At 47.3% G+C, this 19555-nt stretch overlaps 1 protein-coding gene across 5 annotated transcripts in view; it reads right to left on the bottom strand.

Annotated features, from left to right (window-relative positions):
• Positions 1–19555, bottom strand: part of gse1b (Gse1 coiled-coil protein b) — a 608766-nt gene that overhangs the window by 131997 nt on the left and 457214 nt on the right. Inside the window, exon 1 of one of the 5 annotated variants that reach the window (XM_078210580.1) lies at positions 16599–17627. The exons of the other annotated variants lie outside the window; for them this stretch is intronic. Coding sequence (XP_078066706.1) covers positions 16599–16635 — 37 coding nt within the window. The 5' untranslated portion in view covers positions 16636–17627. Of the gene's footprint in view, positions 1–16598; positions 17628–19555 lie in introns of those variants that run through there. 5 annotated transcript variants of the gene reach the window in all.

Here is a 19555-nt window from a genome sequence, read left to right as displayed (position 1 = left end):
AAACAGATCAGTCTGAGCCCATCTCCCGCCGCCAGGCTCCAACCTGGCAATTCCTCCCTTCCCGGTTAACAAAAAAAAAAATCTCTCTCTTCCTCCTAATGAGCTCATTTGCTTGGAAATTTAGCTTAAAAATCAGAAAATGCAAAAGGTGGAAGGGGGGAGGGTAGAGAGAGAGAGAGAGAGATAAACATGAGGCTAGAAGACAGAAGCCAGTTAGAAAGCTGGCAGCTTTTACATGATAAATGTTAGGACTAAACACTAGGCACAGATGTGGCACACATTACCACAAAATGAATACCGCACATAGCAGTTGAGGCATCCGTATTTATTTATTAAACAGCGTTACAGGAAGGGTAAGCGTTTTAGATATCAGTGTAAGCTTCCAGGATTCCAGAAGCGTCAACTTCGGGTAGCAAAATGGAGCAGCGGACACGCACCAGGGTGCCAACTAATGCCACTTGATTGTTACCAAGGCGGGGCAAGGCTCTCTATAGGGTTTGCCCAACTGGCTCTACATTTATCGATTCTTAATCCAGTCATGGATTATTATCCTGTCAAAGAAAAGTTCACCTGAAGCTACTGTGACATGTTTTTTTTAAAAATTCATTCATGGGACATGGGCATCTCTGGCTGGCCAGCATTTATTGCCCACCCCTAGTTACCCTTGGAGAGCAACTGAGAGTCAACCACATTGCTGTGGCTCTGGAGTCACATGTCGGCCAGACCAGGTAAGGAAGACAGGTTTTCTTACCTAAAGGACCTGAATGAACCAGATGGGTTTTTCCAACAATGGTTTCATCGTCATCAGTAGATTCTTAATTCCAGATTTTTAAAATTGAATTCACATCCCATCATCTGCCATAGCGGGATTCGAATCTGGGTCCCCAGAACATTAGCTGAGTTTCTGGATTAATAGTTTAAAGGTACACTGGGCCTCGCCTCCCTGGCGATGACTTATTTGTACCAGCGCTTGGTACAGAATCACGGAATACTACAGTGCACAAGCAACCCTTCGGCCCATCGAGTCTGCACCGACGCATGAATGGTCCTGATTTGCCCACCTAATCCCACTTGCCAGCACTTGGCTCAAATAATGGCGGTACGGCGCTTCACTGCATGGCACTATGGGCCCAAAGGAACAGAGGAATTTAACTCCCGTTTTGGGAATCCACAAACCAACACCAATGCAGATTGATTCCTGGGCCCAGTTCCCGATTTACATCCAGTGCTGCCCTGGCAGACTGTGGCTGGGCCCAAAAACAGATCTATGTGGCTGTGGCAACTGGAGCTGCCAATGAGGAGCATCAGTGCTTCTCCGTCATGAGCCCAGTATGGGGATTGGGAGGGCTGAGCGATGCTTGAGCTGTGCGGTGTAGGACGTCCTAACTTTCCTCGTCTTGGACTCCAGGCTGCAACAGGCAACTCCTGGATGAATGGGCGGGAATGGTGATGGGAGTTCAAAGGCATTAGTCAGGGGAATGGGATTCCAACACGCCCTGCAGGCACAGATTCAATGCTGCGGTGCTGCAGTCAGTGGGTTAGTCCCACAAATTACTCAGGCTCAATTATTTATTGCGCTGCAGACAGCCCAGTGTCCCCCTCCTTGGCCAATGGCGTCACCAAGAAAACCACTAGGAGTGAGCCTCTGTGCAGTACATCATTACTGTCTTAGAGGAAGAGACAAATAAAATCTGGATCTGCTTTCCCTCCGGCTGACAACAAAGGCTTCAGTTCCAAGACATAAATCATATTCAGATGAGAGTTCCTCTTTACTCTGCATGAAGGTGCTGTGGTGTGTTAAAAATGTTGTCTATGGTAATCTTCCATCTTCAGTGCGGATTATTAAAATTCACTGTATATTTAATCTGCTCGTCTGAATTAATTGAATTTTTAGACTCGGTAATTGTCAGTATTTGCACTACTCCAATCATGAGCTCATGACAATTTAATGACAAAACAGAGGACCAACCACAGAGCCATCATAACCCAAATCAATTATATATCATGGGTAAAATATTACACCATTAAAGGCAAGGAAACTCATTCCATTCACTGGAGCTGCTTAACCTCATGGTCCTTGGAGGAAGATGGGGAAACAGGTATCCGTGTCCAGCAATGCTCGGCTACTCACCCATCTGGGCGGCACGCTGGCACAGTGGTTAGCACTGCTCTGCCTCACAGCGCCAGGGACCCAGGTTCAATTCCCGGCTCGGGTCACTGGCTGTGTGGAGTCTGTATGTTCTCCCCATGTCTGTGTGGGTTTCCTCCCGCAGTCCGAAAGACGCTCTGGTTAGGTGCATGCTAAATCCTCCCTCAGTATACCCGAACAGGCGCCGGAGTGGCGATTAGGGAATTTTGACAATAACTTCATTGCAGTGTTAATGTAAGCCTACTTGTGACACTAATAAATCAATTAATAAATTAAACTAATCTGCAACATCACTGCCTGCATCTTATGTATCCCATAATGCCACTCAAATCACCCCTGTCCTCCAGTGCATTGATTTATAAATCCTTGGCATCCTTCAGAGAGGTTGGCATGGCCCCTCCCTAACCTTACATCATAGCTTGCACCAACTGTGCCATTCTGCCAGCCACCTCCCCTTTTCCATCAGCAACAGTACTTTCACCATCATGGATGGGTTTTTTTCATCCTGGTGGGAGATCAATTTTTTAAAAATTTTTTATTCCATCCAAGTTGAATCGAACTCAAGGTCCCCACGAGGGAGACCGGCAAGATCCAAGCTGACAAGATGAAACATCGCACCCCAATCCTGGGCTTGGTCTGACACTTCACCTTGCATCTCGGCCTTTTGGCTAAGATGCAAATGAGCTCAAGTCTTGCAGGAGGAACCTCCCCCTTCTCCAATCAGCTTGGCTCATGTAGATCCGGCCCAGGACAGGGTGGTTTAGTCGCCCGCCCTGTCTTGTCAGCCTGGATCTGGAATGTCTCAACTTGTTGAGACTCTGAATTGGATTTGATTTGATTGAATTGGAAAAGTATTAAAAAAAAAGGCAGGGATGGCTTTGAAAAATTGCATCAGGCGACACCTCAGTTAAAGCTCATCGGTTACCCTGACTCTACCCTAGCCTCGGAGATCAACCTGCCTGATCACTGACTCCTTTGTTGTCAGGTTTAACCACTGTAAACTCCTCCTTCTGCAATGTCGGGATTCTATGATTCTAAACTATTCTTCAGTGTCCATTCCTCTCACCACTGCAAACTACCTTTGGAATTTTCATGATATCGAAGGTGTAAAATATTAATTAAGTGTTCTTGATGAGTCACCATTTAAACAATTTCTTGGATGGATTTTATTCATCAATGATGGCAGAAAGTTGGCGATAGTGGATCTGCTATCCATTGTAGAAACCACCCGATCAAAATCAGAGGTGACAATCATTTCCCTTTTCTGCAGCTCTTCCAAGTGCGCAGTTCCTAAGTGCCAGATGAACACGGCATTAAGTACAGATTAGTACAAGGTATAAGTTCCCTGATTTGATCCTTGCTCTGTCGTCACTCTGAGGAAGAGCCATGACATTCCCAGGGGGTTGAGGATATGAAACCAGCTCTGGTTCTCGCTCCTGATCACTGTCTGGCAACTCTCCTTACCCCCAAACTCCCCAAGAAACGAAGACTTAGTGTTAAGGAAAAGGTTGAGTTCTACTGGAAGGTCCTTTATGGTCTGAGGACATTCGATGCGAGGACTCATGCACAAAGAGGTACCAATGGACATTCCACTGGAGAGCAATTGGCATGAGTCAGCCCCTTCAGGAAAAATTAGAGGTGTATAATTTACAAAGGAACTCTCTTTCTTCTGGTTATCTTTCCCACTCTTCAGTGATGGCAGTCCCAGCCTTCTCAATTGGGAAGGCAGAAGTTTAAAGCTTAAGTTAGTGTTGGGGATACGTGCTGTGAGAAAACATCCTCCTCTATAGGCATCCATTCCACTAAAAGAGTCACCCATCCCAAGGGAAATCTGAAAACATTTTAAGACCGATTTTTGAACAGAGAACTCCAAGTGCATTGGTCACTGGCTGCCATTACTGTCAATCAATAAATAGCCTTGCAACAAAATGGAGGTACGCCTTCAGGCGCCATTCATTCCGATGATAACCTTCACGGACAATTCCAATCCCGCATTCCATCAATACAAAACCGCTTGCTGAAAATTTTCAGACATATTTCGAATGATCTCAAATTCGTGATGTATCAATTTGACAAAAGCACACGTCCCTTCAAACACAGCTTTCCTTTCAATTCCCTCATGCTTTGCATTCAGGAGTAAAGAGGATCAACACAGAACAGACAAAGGCTCATCGCACCAACATTCTGCGGAGCACTCAGGATGGAACAGAGCAGCGAAAAAAAAATATCTCCACTCCCCTCAAACTGAGCTAAAGATAATCAAACCCACAGCATGTACAAAGGAGGTTGTGTGCCTTTGCGTGTAGAGCGTGTTGATCTGCTAATAAAAGTTTTAATAGCCACATACCACTAGTTCATAAAAAGCATCGGGGTAGCAAAACAACATAGTGCCATAAATGTTTAAAGTGCAGTAAGTAACAATTCCCTGTCAAAGCTTTCGAGGCAGCACACAGTGTGCGCAGCTAATAAACACTTTGGGCTCACTATACTTATCAGTTTTAGGGACATATGTTGCCGCTGTTATTGGTGTCATTACACAGCAGTAAAGTGTAAAAATTGATTACAGTGGCATTTATCCCTGTCCATTGACAGATGCTGTGAAGCCCAGGGAAGGGACAGCAAACATCTGGTCAACCTGCCTGCTTCACAGATGTTGAGCAAATAATTCGGGAGTCACACCCTTCCACCAACAGCCTTGCCCTACAGGATTACTTCAACATATTAACCTGTTCAATTAAGATGCCCAGTCCTGTGCTTTGAAACATCCCCATCCTGTTCGTTGGTGCACTTCCATTTTATTCCAAATGGATGATGAAAAGCAGGGTTCACATTCAGCACCAATAGTTAGCAAACTAGTACCTTGCGAATATGCAATAAGAATTTTGTTTCTCACATTGATTTTATGGAGTACCCAGTTCTGCAATTGCTATGTGGGACTCTTCCGAACATTAGCCTTCTTGGGGAAACAGCAGTTTCATAAATCACACCACAAAACTACGCAGATTGCAAAGAGTTGCTAGATACATCATGCTCAAGAGAATCACTACCAGGCTACAAACTCGAGGGGGCAAGTTCCACCACAGAGGCTAGCACTGCTGCCTCAAAGCGTCAGGGACCCGGGTTTGATTCCCAGCTTGGGTCACTGTCAGTGCGGAGTCTGCACGTTCTCCCCGTGTCTGTGTGGGTTTCCTCCGGGTGCTCCAATTTCCTCCCACAGTCCAAAAGATGTGCAGGTTAGGTGCATTGGCCATGCTCAATTCTCCCTCAGTGCACCCGAACAAGAATGTGGCGACTAGGGGATTTTCACAGTAACTTCACTGCAGTGTTAATGTAAGCCTACTTGTGACAATAATAACATTTATTTAAACTTTATGCTCCTCCCCTCTGACAAAGCATGTCAAGGTTGTCTTTCAAACCCTCCGTGTGGGTATCTCTTTGCCCAGATGTTTTCTCCTATCCGTTCCCTGCAATCGGTTTCACAGCTTGGCAGCTAATACATCACCCAACTAAAGTGCTCCAAATGCAAGCTGGACAAGAATGAACAAAGGACAATTTTGCTGCTGGGAACAGGTGCACATTTGCATCTTGCACCCAGTAGAAACCCACACTTTTTTGGCCTGGGGTTTACTTTCAGCTGCGATTCCATCACACGGAAAAGAATAAAATAAGCAAATGTTTATCGTGTTAATCCCAGTGGAATGGGTCAAGAGAAATGATGCACATATCGGTTCCCCTGGCAGATTCAGGGTCTGAAAGCACGTGAATAACTCTTACAGAAATCGCTCTTACAGGGCGGCACGGTGGCACAGTGGTTAGCACTGCTGCCTCACAGTGCCAGGGACCCGGGTTCAATTCCCAGCTTGGGTCACCGTCTGTGTGGAGTTTGCACGTTCTCCCTGTGTCTGCGTGGGTTTCCTCCGGGTGCTCCGGTTTCCTCCCACAGTCCAAAGGTGTGCAGGTTAGGTTGATTGGCCATGATAAATTGTCCCTTAGTTTCAGGGGGACTAGCTAGGGTGAATGTGTGAGGATAGGGCCTGGGTGGGATTGTGGTCGGTGCAGACACAATGGGCCGAATCGCCTCCTTCTGCACTGTAGGATTCTATGGATTCTATGGAAATGGGATGGCACTCTATGTGCCTGAAAATATTCACAGCGATCGATCATTGAAAGAAAGCATTTCCAACAGTACCTCACAAGGTAAGTGGAACTCACGATGCCCAGGTCTGGGGAAGGGAGAATGGGATGGGGGAGGTGATGGTGTTGGGTGAACTATGGAGCTTATATTCAACTGTTAGTGAATGCTTAGTAACAGCTTTCCCTCTTTTCTAAACAATGATGTCTCTTTTCTTCCCATGACCAGTGTCTATTTGGGCTCAGCGTAGCTGCTATGGTTGCAGCCAGTAACATTATGGACACTCATAGAATCCCTACAGTGCAGGAGGAGGCCATTTGGCCCATCGAGTCTGCACTGACCACAATCCCACCCAACACGCTCTTCTGGTATTAGTCGATTTCCAATGGTCAGGGATACAGCTTTCCATGTTCTTCTAAGCTTTCGTAGTTGCACGTTGCATAGGTGCACACTTAAGGGGGCAAATTTTCCCGTTCCGTCCACCACAGGAATCGTAGCGGGCGAGGGGCGGACCATGGAAAAGTCCGTTGATCTCAGGCAGGATTTTACGGTTTTGGGAGGGATGCAGCCAGAAATCCCGGCCCAAGGGGAAGGTGGGGTGTGCACGTATCAAGTTTAAATCCATATTCCCTTCAAGTTGCATACATATCAAATTGCTGCTGTATTCAAATTGTGTGATTTAGGTTCTATTCACTAAATGAGACAACTGTGCTATAAATAGTCCCTCCCAATCCTCCAGGGACCTCCATGTTTAAAGAACAAATATGAACCAGAAATTTAAAAAATATCACAGTATCACTCCAGGAAGAGCATAGATCAGCGAGATAGTCAACATCTTTTCCCAAAGCTAGGGGAGTTGAAAACTAGAGGGCATAGGTTTAAGGTGAGAGATACAAAAGTGTCCAGAGGGGCAAATATTTTACACAGAGGGTGGTGAGTGTCTGAAATGAGCTGCCAGAGGCAATAGTAGAGGCGGGTACAATTTTGTCTTTTAAAAAGCATTTCGAGAACTACATGGGTATAGAGGGATATGGGCCAAATGCGGGCAATTGGGATTAGCTTAGTGGTTAAAAAAAAGGGCGGCATGGACAAGTTGGGCCGAAGGGCCTGTTTCCATGCTGTAAACCTCTATGAGCAAACGTTCAGAAGATTCTGAGCTGCAACATTGCAGCAATTAAAGACAATAGATTGGAAGTCATACCGGAACAAACATTTGTGTCTATAAGCACAAACTGGATTGAGTTGCCTGAGCTTCCAAGGCCAAGTGGCCAGGCCAGGATGGGAGAGGTGAGGGGGGGGCCTCACAGGTCAGCCCCACGCTCTCCCACGCCACAGAAGTGATTCCATGAAGCTTCTGTGTTATCACTATCACAGAGAACATTCACTATCTGCTGGCATTGCAGGAAGTACGTTGAGTGCCCATCTAAAAGTTGGCTTTTGGGAGGCAGGTGAAAAAGAAAATTACACTGAAAGGTGCCACGTAGACAAACTGCTACTGGCAGATTCTCTGATAAGATAGCAAGGCAGGAACAGCGTGCTGCAGCAAGGGTTGTTGCAGCATCTCAAACACATAGTTGTCTGTGTGGCAAAAATGAATCTCCATTAATGACCTTTTCCCAAATATCCATGGGAAACTGCAACAGCAGACAGGTCAAATATTCATTTTGTGCAAACAAATAACTGCAGAGCCCAAGTAAAACTAAACTGGGTGGTTCCATCCCCCCCCCACAACATCCTGAATTGTTACATAGAAACTAGAAGCAGATGGAGGCCATTCGGCCCTTTGAGCCAGCTCCGCCATTCATTTTAATCATGGCTGATCATCAAGTTTCAACATCCTGATCTCACCTTCCCTCCCATGTCCCTTGATCTCTTTAGCCCCAAGAGCCAAAGGCGGCACGGTGGCACAGTGGCTAGCACTTCTGCCTCACAGCGCCAGGGACCGGGGTTCGATTGCCGGCTTGAGTCTCTGTCTGTGCAGAGTTTGCACATTCTCCCCATGTCTGCGAGGGTTTCCTCCGGGTGCTCCAGTTTCCTCCCACAGTCCAAAGATGTGCGGGTTGGGTGGATTGGCCATGCTAAATTGCCCCTTAGTGTCAGGGGGACTAGCTAAGGTAAATGTATGGGGATAGGACCTGGGTGAGATTGTGGTTGGTGCAGACTCGATGGGCCGAATGGCCTCCTTCTGCACTATATGATTCTATGATCTATATCTAATTTCTTCTTGAAATCAATTAAATGTGTCTAAGCGTTGACAACTGACCTCGTTTGGAGTTGCCCAACCTTCAGAAAGGCTGCAGTGTGACCTTGCCTTGGAAACTCCAAGCAACTGTGTCAGTCAAAGGGCTATTTTGAGTTGGCTGGCTCACCATCAGTTTGCCTCACCATCCGGGGAGGTGCAGCAGCCAAGTCACACTCGCTGCCTGTGTTTCCAGATGGATTTTGTATCTTTGACATTTGCAGCGAGCAGGCACTTGACGTTGAAACTTAATTGTGCGGCAAACACTGGGAGGGCAACACGACAGCAAAGAGTGTGGAATTACAGGGGCGGTGACCAGAGAGAATGATAGAATCCTTACAGTGCAGAAGGAAGCTACTCAGTCTATCAAGCACGCACCAAATCAACCCAACCCTATCCCCGTAACCCCACACATTTACCCTGATAATCCCCCAACACTAAGGGGAACTCAGGATAGTCAATCAACCCTAACCAGCACGTCTTTTGGACTGTGGGAGGAAACTGGAGCACCCGGAGGAAACGCATACAGACACAGTGGAGAAAGTGCAAACTCCACACAGACAGTTATCTGAGGCCAGAATTGAACCCGGGTCCGTGAAGCTGTGAGGCAGCAGTGCTAACCACCGTGCCACCTTAGCACAATGCCCTAGCACACTTCGATCGACAGCAAAATGATCAGCGAGAAGGGGGGGGGGGGGGGGGGCGTGGGCAGAAATATATTCATGCACATTCACACCTTCATCATTTTGGCTGAATCACAAAGTGCAGCTGCTGGCTGCTTTGACCATGGGAGTGGGGGGGGGGGGAGGGACCGCATGTCACCTCAGTCTTGCCAGCATTTGTGTTCACATGAGCGCAGGTTCCAGCGGGCGCCACCACACAGCAGACAGAAGCTGGAACATTTGCGAAGTCAGGTGCGGCGCCTCTGTCACCCAAACAAGCAGAGAGGACAGCTGACTGAGCACTGGCTGGAAAACCTTACGCAGTCTGTGGAGAACCCAGCTATGCATCAGATGACTAACCAGCCGCCGAGGTAACCGGGGAGCTCTCGTAAGAGTCATTTCGAATTTAGCTGTTAAAATACTGGCTGCAAAAATCCGCTGCCGTTCAGAGTTCGCGGGTTATCTCACAATCTGGCCTCCTCTTGTTGAGCAGTAGCCAGTGTGACACCACTTGTGGTTCAGTCGCCAGTGTCAGGATGGCTGAATTACTTCCTTCAGTCTAATGAAACCATTGCGATCGGAACCCTGAAACGGGCCAGCATCGCCTGGGTGGGAAATGTTGCCGGCGGGAAGAAAAAAACCTGAACATTTTACATTTTGAAAAGTCATTAAAAACTAGAAAAATTTAGAAATGGGTCTTTTCGTGTCTGGGTATTTTACTGGATTTGTGTGGTCGATAACAATTCTGTCTAAATCATATTTTGCTTGAATACAAGACTCATAGAAACCTAGAAGATAGGAGCAGGAGGAGGCCATTCGGCCCTTCAAGCCTGCTCCGCCACTCATCACGATCATGACTGATCGTCCAACTCAATAGCCTCATCCTGCTTTCTCCCCATAACCTTTGATCCAGTTTGCCCCAAGTGCTATATCCAGCCGCCTTTTGAATACATTCAATGTTTTGGCATCAGCTACTTCCTGTGGTAATGAATTCCACAGGCTCACCACTCTTTGGGTGAAGGAGTGTCTCTTCATCTCCGTCCTAAATGGTCTACCCCGAATCCTCAGACTGTGATCCCTGGTCTGGACTCCCCCACCATCAGGAACATCCTTCCTGCATCTATCCGTCTAGGCCTGTTAGAATTTTATAAGTCTCTATGAGATCCCCCCATCCTTCGTCTGAACTCCAGTGCTGCCAGCCTCCTGAGACACAGGTTGCGGATGCAGGTAAAAACTGCCAGGAATAGTTACGCTGGTGCTTCAAAGACCCAGATTTAGTCAGCTGGCATGACATTCCTAGCGAGTGCCCGTCATTCCAAGCTGAATATTCCCTCTCTTACACAGGGATGCTGAGTCCAAGTACAGGTCATTTCCTGATAGCACAAGAGAAGATTTTGTAAATGCAGCACAGACCTATACATCAAACCCCTTGGCGGACAGTGGCAAGTCAGTAACTACTCAATAACTGGTTTGAGTTATAAGGAGAGGCTTTTTTCTCTGGAGCGTAGGAGGCTGAGGGGTGATCTTATAGAGGTCTATAAAATAATGAGGGGTATAGGTCAGCTAGATAGTCAATAACTTTTCCCAAAGGTAGGGGAGTCTAAAACTAGAGGGCATAGGTTTAAGGTGAGAGGGGAGAGATACAAAAGGGTCCCAAGGGGCAATTTTTTCACACAGAGGGTGGTGAGTGTCTGAAACAAGCTGCCAGAGGCAGTAGTAGAGGCGGGTACAATTTTGTCTTTTAAAAAGCATTTAGATAGTTACATGGGTAAGATGGATATAGAGGGATATGGGCCAAATACGGGCAATTGGGACTAGCTTAGGGGTTTAAAAAAAGGGCGGCATGGACAAGTTGGGCCGAAGGGCCTGTTTCCATGCTGTAAACCTCTATGACTCTACTCTTATTCAGTAAGCCTTCGAGAGCGCTTGCTCCCGCCTATTTCACCCTGTCCCTTTCCCTCATGCTGACTTCCTGTTGGATCATGAGCATCTGTCATGCGCTGGGAGCTTGCCAAAAGCAGCCACTGGTCCAAAGGGAGGAACGAGGGGGGGTGGCAAAGGGGTAAAACAGAACTCGTCACATCCAGTCCTCATTCATATCCACACTTTCAATGGGGTGGGGGTGAAGAAAATTATTGGGATAGTCAAAAGAGGAAACAGTGAAACACAGAGAGACTCAGTTCAATATTGCACTGTCTTTACAGCACAGAGTATAAAGGTTCCAGATTGAATCCACCTCCAGAACCCTTCTGAATTGTTTGGCTCAGCTGCCGATTGGAAAACTCAGTGAGGAAAGTGGGGGCGGGGAGGGCGGGGGGGGGGGGCCTCACACTCAAAGGGCAGAAGTTTTGGCAATTCTGTTTTGGTCAAATCTGACTTGGATACATTTTAATTCCTCTCAAGGAAATAGTTAAAACACAGCAGGGTAAAAAACATCACTCGGAGCCTTCCAGAAAATCCTGAAACACAAATGAATATTTTTCCAGGCAAGACGGCCACAAATTCACTTCCAGGCTGCGTAAAGGAAGGAGAATCCCTGTGGAACCTGGGAAAGATTTCTACCCTCTGGGTGCCGAATTCAATTTGCACTTTGCCAAGTCTTCAGGTTTTTCATTTTAATCACTGTCTTTGAGAATAAGTTGCTGGTGGTTGTAAAGGGCATGCAAATAAATACTAACCACCTGGAAGTGGGAGGTGGGGAGGTGTCTCTTTCACGGTGTTACTTAATAAACTGATTGCCTCAACCTAATAATGAAAGGAGATTTACTAAGCAACTACAAATTGATGAAGCAGATTCACCCCGACGCCAGCATCTCCTCCAAGGCCACGAGTATCACGAACTCGCTCGAGCACCTTGCAGGTCAGGCTTCCTACCTGGCCCAATACAACAAGCAACACCATCAACTCCCGGGATATCCAGACCGCCATGTGCCTAGCCTTGGAAAGGGTCCAGAGGAGATTCACAAGAGTGATCCCTGGAATGAAGAACTTGTCGTATGAGGAACGGTTGAGGACTCTGGGTCTGTACTCATTGGAGTTTAGAAGGATGAGGGGGGATCTTATTGAAACTTAGAGGATACTGCGAGGCCTGGGTAGAGTGGACGTGGAGAGGATGTTTCCACTAGTAGAAAAAGCTAGAACCAGAGGGCACAACCTCAGGCTAAAGGGACGATCCTTTAAAACAGAGATGAGGAGGAATTTCTTCAGTCAGAGAGTGGTGAATCTGTGGAACTCTTTGCCGCAGAAAGCTGTGGAGGCCAGGTCATTGAGTGTCTTTAGGACAGAGATAGATAGATTCTTGATTAATAAGGGGGTCAGGGGTTATGGGGAAAAGGCAGGAGAATGAGAAAAAAATCAGCCATGATTGAATGGCGGAGCAGACTCAATGGGCCGAGTGGCCTAATTCTGCTCCTATGTCTTATGGCCAAGCAGACTGTGTCGGAAGGGACAAAGGCAATGACCAAGTGCACCAGTTCCAAGTAAAACTCCACAGTGGATCAAAAAACACCCTTTGAATCAGGAGTGCTTTTTGCAAAGTGACACAGGGACAGAGACACACACCATTTCTGCAAGTTGGATATTGCTCCTTTTATGATTTTACGAGGTTGTTAAATGGATTTGTTAAGTCCTCGCCTTTTCCAAGTATTCCTTTCAGCCTGAACTGATGTTGCAGTTAGTTGCTCTGGTCCACTCTAATAATGTTTTAAATAAGTTATGCCCCTCTTGCAAAGGAAAAACTTTGAGGGTATTTTGGAGTGCAGAGTTGTTAAGTGTTGCTGAACTTGGGGAGATGGGTTTTAATAGTGAAGGTACATCACATTTCAACCCTTTAGTGAAAAGTCCCTCAACAAAATGATTTAAACCACAACAGAATGCCACCAACAATGGCAATGGGTCTTTTCTTGAAGCAACAACAAGAGCGAATTACTTTCAGCAGCTCTCAAAATAAGGATAAGATCTTTGAGTCTATCGTACAAACATACAAATTAGGAGCGGGAGTAGGCCGCTTGGCCCTTCGAGCCTGCTCCACTATTCAGACCTGATTGTAGCCTCAACTCCACATTCCCCCCCCACCGACCACTGAAAGCGTTCCACCCCCTTCCTTAAACAGAATCTATCTACCTCTGCCTCACAGATATTCAAAGACTCTGCTTCTGTTGCCTTTTGAGGAAGAGAGTTCCAAAGTATCACGATCCTCAGAGGAGAAAATTCTCCGTGCCTCTGTCCCAAATAGGCGACCCCGTATTTTCCAGACAGCTGTCCCTTAGCACTGGATTCCCGAGGAGACATTCTCTTCAGACCGACCCCACTGAGACCCCGCAGGATCTTATGTGTTTTAACCCAGCCGCCTCTTAATTATCTACGCTCCAGCAGATACCTCGAACCGTTGAAATTGTCTTTCGGAAGTGGAAAGCAAGGAGAGCTTGGAACGGAACAGGTAAAGGAGAAGTATCAAAAATTATTTGAAAAATTGAGGTGAGGAGTTGGAGGCAGAAAATGATAACAGACTGAAAAATACAACATGTGTTTGAAATTGCAGCTGTGGTTCCTGGTGTATGTCACCAAGGGATACTGATCATAATTCTGAGTCAGGCTACCAAGGTGTTATTAATTGATACAATTTATTTTAATTGCTGATTACTAATAGTATGGTCATCAGCGCACTGCAAATACCCAAACAATATGAGACACCAAGGAATGCACACTTAAAGCAAACACATCATTCCTACACAGTGGAATTATTTGGGTCCAAGGACTGAAAAATATGTATTTATTTTCACAAACAAGTGATCATTCTTTAGCTAGCAGCCACCCATTCAGCCGTCACATCCCATCCTTTACCCCAACTCAAGGAACAACAATCCAGACGGGCCAAGATAGTGTTAACAGCCTGTTTTGCAATAATTATTCCACTGGAGTCGAGTGGTATGTTTTCTTATATCTCCCTCTCTTCCCCCAACCCCCTGGCCAATGACGCCCCTCCTGCCCTTTCCTCATTCTCTACCTGTCAAATCACTTGGAGACTAAGATGTGGCTCACACAGTTACCATGACAGCTGCACGCGAAAACTACAATAAAAAGGGGCTGCAGTTAAGACTAGTCAAAATCTCCATCAAAATAAAAAGACACACATTAGGTTCTTTGATTTAGTGGAGATCAATGCAAAATCCAAAGAGAAATGAAATAATTAAAACAACGGGTGGCACGGTGGCACAGTGGTTAGCAACGCTGCCTCACAGCGCCAGAGACCTAGGTTCGATTCCCGGCTTGGGTCACTGTCTCTGTGGAGTTTGCACATTCTCCCCGTGTCTGCGTGGGTTTCCTCCGGGGACTCTGGTTTCCTCCCACAGTCCGAAATATGTGCTGGTGAGGTTGATTGGTCATGCTAAATTGACCCTCAGTGTCAGGGGGATTAGCATGGTAAATGTGTCATGTTACGGGAATAGGGCCCAGGTGGGATTGCGGTTGGTACAGACTCAATGGGCCGAATGGCCTCCTTCTGTACTGTTGGGATTCTAAAACGTAAATGCTGCAATGTGAATGAAGAGCCTGGTCCATCCCACAATTTTAAGAAGTCATAAATAAAGTTTGCTGTTCATTCAGTTTTTATCCAAAGGTCACCTTCTTCTGAAACTCAATTGGTGTGTGAGTGTTATGACTAATAATAATAATAATGATGTAACAATTCCACCGCTGGTAAGTACATGACTTTACAAAAATCAATCTTCTTTAGATACACTTCATGAAATCTTTTAGCCAGTTTTAACTTGCTTTGATTTGATTGGAAAATTAATCGTTAGGCATCGGAAAACTGGATCTACTCAGGACTGGGTCATATATCTGTTTAATGGTGGGGGAGAGGGGGGGGGGGTGGGGGGGTGAGAGAGAGAGCCTGAAAGAGAGGCATGATTATCAAATAATTCTTCAGTCAAGAGCGATCAAGCTGGATTAAGTGGGAAGGATGACACACAAGACACTGAGGTCAGACCACCAAAGTATGTAGGACAGGCCGAGGGGCTGGGGAGGTTACCAAGGGTAAGGGATGGGAAGGATTTTTAAAGTTTATTAGTGTCACAAATAGGCTTTCATTAACACTGCAATGAAGTTACTGTGAAACTCCCCCCATCACCACACTCCGGCGCCTGTTCGGGCACACTGAGGGAGAATTTAGCATATCCACTGCACCTAACCAGCTAGTCTTTCGGACTGTGGGGAGGAAACCGTAGGAAACCCACGCAGACACGAGGAGAATGTACAGACTCCACACAGATAGTGACCCAAGCCAGGAAATGGAACCCTAGCTGAGATGAAGATTTTGAATTTGTTGGGGGACTGGGGGGCCATTGGAGGTTGGTGAAGGTGGGGTATGTAAGTAGAGGGTGCCGGCGAAGCATAACAATGTAAAGGAATCAAGTGTGAACACAGGGGCAGGTGTTTAAACATCTGAAGAACTGAGGTGGGGCACCCACGCGTGGAACAAGCCGCCATATGATGCATATGGGACTTTAAGCTACATTCTGGGGTGCCCAGCTCAGCCTGAGCAAACATCACGATGGGAATACTGGCGACGACAGTGATTTGGGAGTTGAGTTGAATCCCAAAGTTCAATTTGAGGAAATTCCATCTCCTTCCCAAGCTGCAGAGCAGGATAAGTGGAGCGACCACAAAGCTGGGGAAGAGCAAGTTGCTGGCAGCAAAGGTTTGGGAATTGACCCCAAAGTCCAGCGATAGTTTTGTCCAAAGGAGGCTGAATTGAGATAAAACTGGAGGGGTGATGGTACAACTGGAGCTAGTAACGCACTGGCGGGCTGGTTAGAACTGAAACCACACAAGGGGGTAGGTGAGCAGGGGTGGGAGATGCAGAGAAGGGGGGAAGAGAGTGATGGTGGCTTAGGGACATCGCGGAGAGGTCAAACCAAAAAAATCCACAGTTGGCAACTCGTGCCACTGCCTACCTAATGCACCAATAAAAAGCCAGAGTTCTATTTGCTACAGTTTGGTTGTGGGCACATAATCAAGATCCACTGAGCTATGAAGAGGTGTTAAGCACCCACCGGTGGTAACGCACGCCATGCTTAAGACAGTCAGATTGCCTAAGTGTTTTGAAACGAGCTGCTAAATAAAACAGACTCAGCACTTGCAGAAGCTTTTAACCAGAGAGTGCTTGTGTGAGAGGCAGACAGAGGAGAGGGGGATGGATATGGGGAGGGGAGGGGAGGAGAGGGGGATGGATATGGGGAGGGGAGGGGAGGGGAGGGGAGATGGATATGGGGGGAGGGGGATGGGGAGAGAGAAAGAGAGCGGGAGAAAGAAGCCAAGACCTCTTGATGGTAAAAGGTAATAGGCTGACGTTGCGATAAGAAATGAACTGCACACACATATAGAGAGATAGAGGAGATTGTTGATGTGGCTTACCTGGGAGGTAATACAACGCTGGCTTCAATCCAAACATGGTTTTAACTTACAATGCCATTGTTCCTCACCAGGGGAGATCTGCAAGCATGAATGAGTTGTACAGGTCCAGAGAACAAGGTGATCTTGTTATTCAGTAAGGCACGCAGACTGTCAGTCCCAGACCCACATTGTGGTTAATTGGCCACCAACAATACTTTGAAGCAACCAAGCAGCTGCCATCGCCGGATCCTCCTTCCTTCTAATGCCAAGGGGCTGGGGGCGGGGGGGGGGGGGGGGGGGGGCAGACTGGGTACTTCCAAGAGGGGAGAGGGGGCTGGAGATTATGAGCAAACATTCATTCTGCGTTGGATAGAAATAATTGCCAGGACTTGCGAGGACCAATCCTTCTCTTCCCACCCAGGCATCTGAATGTCAAGGTGGGAGCGCACTTCAGACACAAAGTGGGGAAGGGGTGGGTGGAAGGGATGGGAGGGAGCAGAGGCTGTGCCCCCCAGAGCAGAGGCTGTGCCCCTCCTAAGCAGACTGTGCCCCCTCTAAGCAAAGACTATGTCCCCCTCTAAGCAGAGACTGTGCCCCTCTAAGTAGAGGCTGGTTCTCTGGCTCCGGGCTGCCGCGGAGAGAGGGAAGGAGGAAGGGAGAGAGAGAGGCAGAGACAGGAGGAGCTCTCCTCCCGGCTGCACGTCCCACCACTGCGGGGAGAGGAAGAGACAGAGAGAGAAGCGAGAAAAAAAAGGGGAAGAAACTCGCTCCTCCTCTTCACACCGCAGCCGCCGATCAATCTTCATGCAGGAATCATTAGCTGTAAACTGCGAGTCTGGCTGAATGACAGCAGATTTGTCACTCTTAATGAAAGAGTGGGGATATAAAAGCTGGCAGCATCTGTTCAGCAACCCCCCCGGTCCCGGGGAAGCTTCACTTTCGCCCTTGTGTCGATAAACGAGACGATAGTTGAGCCCTCCTCGCAAAGTGCACACTTCTCTTCCGTGTGTACGAAACTGGCTGTGTTAATACACAGAGAGAGAGAGAGAGCTGTTTAAATCAGCAGCAAAGCTCTCTGCCAGACACACACGCAAATCTCCAGCACCAACACCCACCCCCCTGTTTCTCTCTGTGTTAGAAGTTTAACAACACCAGGTCTCTGTGTTAACATCAAGTCTGACACAAACAGGGGGGGAGATCTGGCTGAATATCCTGTGACTTCTAAAGCAACGTGTGTGTGTGAGAGAGAGAGAGAGGAGGGACTAAGGAGTGGAAAATAACCATCTCCAACCCACCCCTCAATTGTGAAGCAGCCAGGAAGAGGTTAATGTGGTCCAGCACTCACCGGGACCTGTTGGGGGTTTACAATCAGGTGTCTCATTTTCATTCAATCTCTATACACACATATCTCCTTTTGATCATTCCCCTCTTCCACCAACTCCCCCCCCCCAAAAAAAAACACACACAATATACTTATCTAGTTTGGAAAACTACAATTTAACTCCTTCCACTCCCACTCAGCACTGACAAATCCAAAATCCGTCCCACCGCTGACAAAAAGAACATCAGGGTTCAGGGAGACATTTTTTTTATTCGTGTCACAAGTATCTCATTTGGGCGGCACGGTGGCACAGTGGTAAGTACTCCTGCCTCTCAGCGCCAGGTACCCGAGTTCGATTCCTGTTCGGGTCACTGTCTGTATGGAATCTGCACATTCTCCCCGTGTCTGCGTGCGTTTCCTCCGGGTGCTCAGGTTTCCTCCCACATTCCAAAGATGTGCGGGTTAGGTGGATTGGTCATGCTGAATTGCTCCTTAGTTTCAGGGGGACTAGCTAGGGTAAATGCATGGGGTTATGGGGATAGGGCCTGGCTGGGATTGTGGTCAGTGTAGACTCGATGGGCCGAATGGCCTCCTTTTACACTGTAGGGATTCTATGATTCTATGAAGTAGGCTTACATTAACACTGCAATGGAGTTACTGTGAAAATCCCTTCGTCGCCACACTCCAGCGCCTGTTCGGGCACACTGAGGGAGAATTTAGCACGGCCAACCAGCACGTCTTTCAGACTGTGGGAGGAAACCGGAGCAGCCGGAGGAAACCCACGCAGACACAGGGACCTGTTTGGGGTTCAGTTTGCCCCCCCCGCCCCCCTCCCGCCATTCTGAGCAGGATTAATTTGGAATAAAGGAATAGGAAGGGGGAGGAGGGAAGGAAATCTTCCCAACAACTAGTGATCCGGAGAAGGAATAACAGCCACTGGGGTTGAAATGCAGAGAGACGCACAAACCGACCACAAGAACGCATAATTTCTCTCCCCCCCCCCCCCCCCCCTCCCCCCCCAAACTACTTTCCTTTTGCATCAGGAGTTCAATGAGCCAAGCATTGCGAAAAGAAAACCCACATCCTCTGTTTCGGTCACCACACAGATTTTCTTTAAACTCAATACCCAGTCTATATCTTTTTCCACCATCCCCCCACCCCACCTCCCCCCAGTTCTTTTATTTATAAAGATAAAGCAACATTCCTTTCTAAAAAAAAATATATATAGGACACAAAGGTTTCTTTTGCACAGTTAATAGTTCCTCAAGTCCCTGGCACTGACGGTTCAGTGGGTGTATAAGCTTGCAAGTCTATCTGCAGAAGCAGCAAGAGGAAAGCGATAAACCATCACTTAATCTCTCCCCAACACACTAGCCCCCCAGTGTCTCCAGGCTGCTGGAGGATTTTTTTTGTGTGTTGTTGCAAGATTGTATGTTGGATTGGGGGGGGGCGCGGGGGTTGGGTTTAGAAGTAGGAGGGCGGAATCGAGCGAAATTATCTGCTCCAGGGCCGTGAAAACACAAGTGCTAAGCATCTGGCCTATTTATTTGACTGTGACCTCCGAGGTCGAGCGAAGCCTATTATCAGCTGCTGCACTTCGGAGGTTCATTGTTTGCCGAGTTGTCTGTGTGTATTCCCTCGGAGAATAATGCCAGGC

This window comes from Mustelus asterias, chromosome 4 (genome assembly GCF_964213995.1).
Source record: "Mustelus asterias chromosome 4, sMusAst1.hap1.1, whole genome shotgun sequence".
Lineage (NCBI taxonomy): Eukaryota > Metazoa > Chordata > Chondrichthyes > Carcharhiniformes > Triakidae > Mustelus > Mustelus asterias.
The sequence above is the reverse complement of the archived record's forward strand: the minus strand, read 5'-3'. Positions and strand labels throughout refer to the sequence as shown.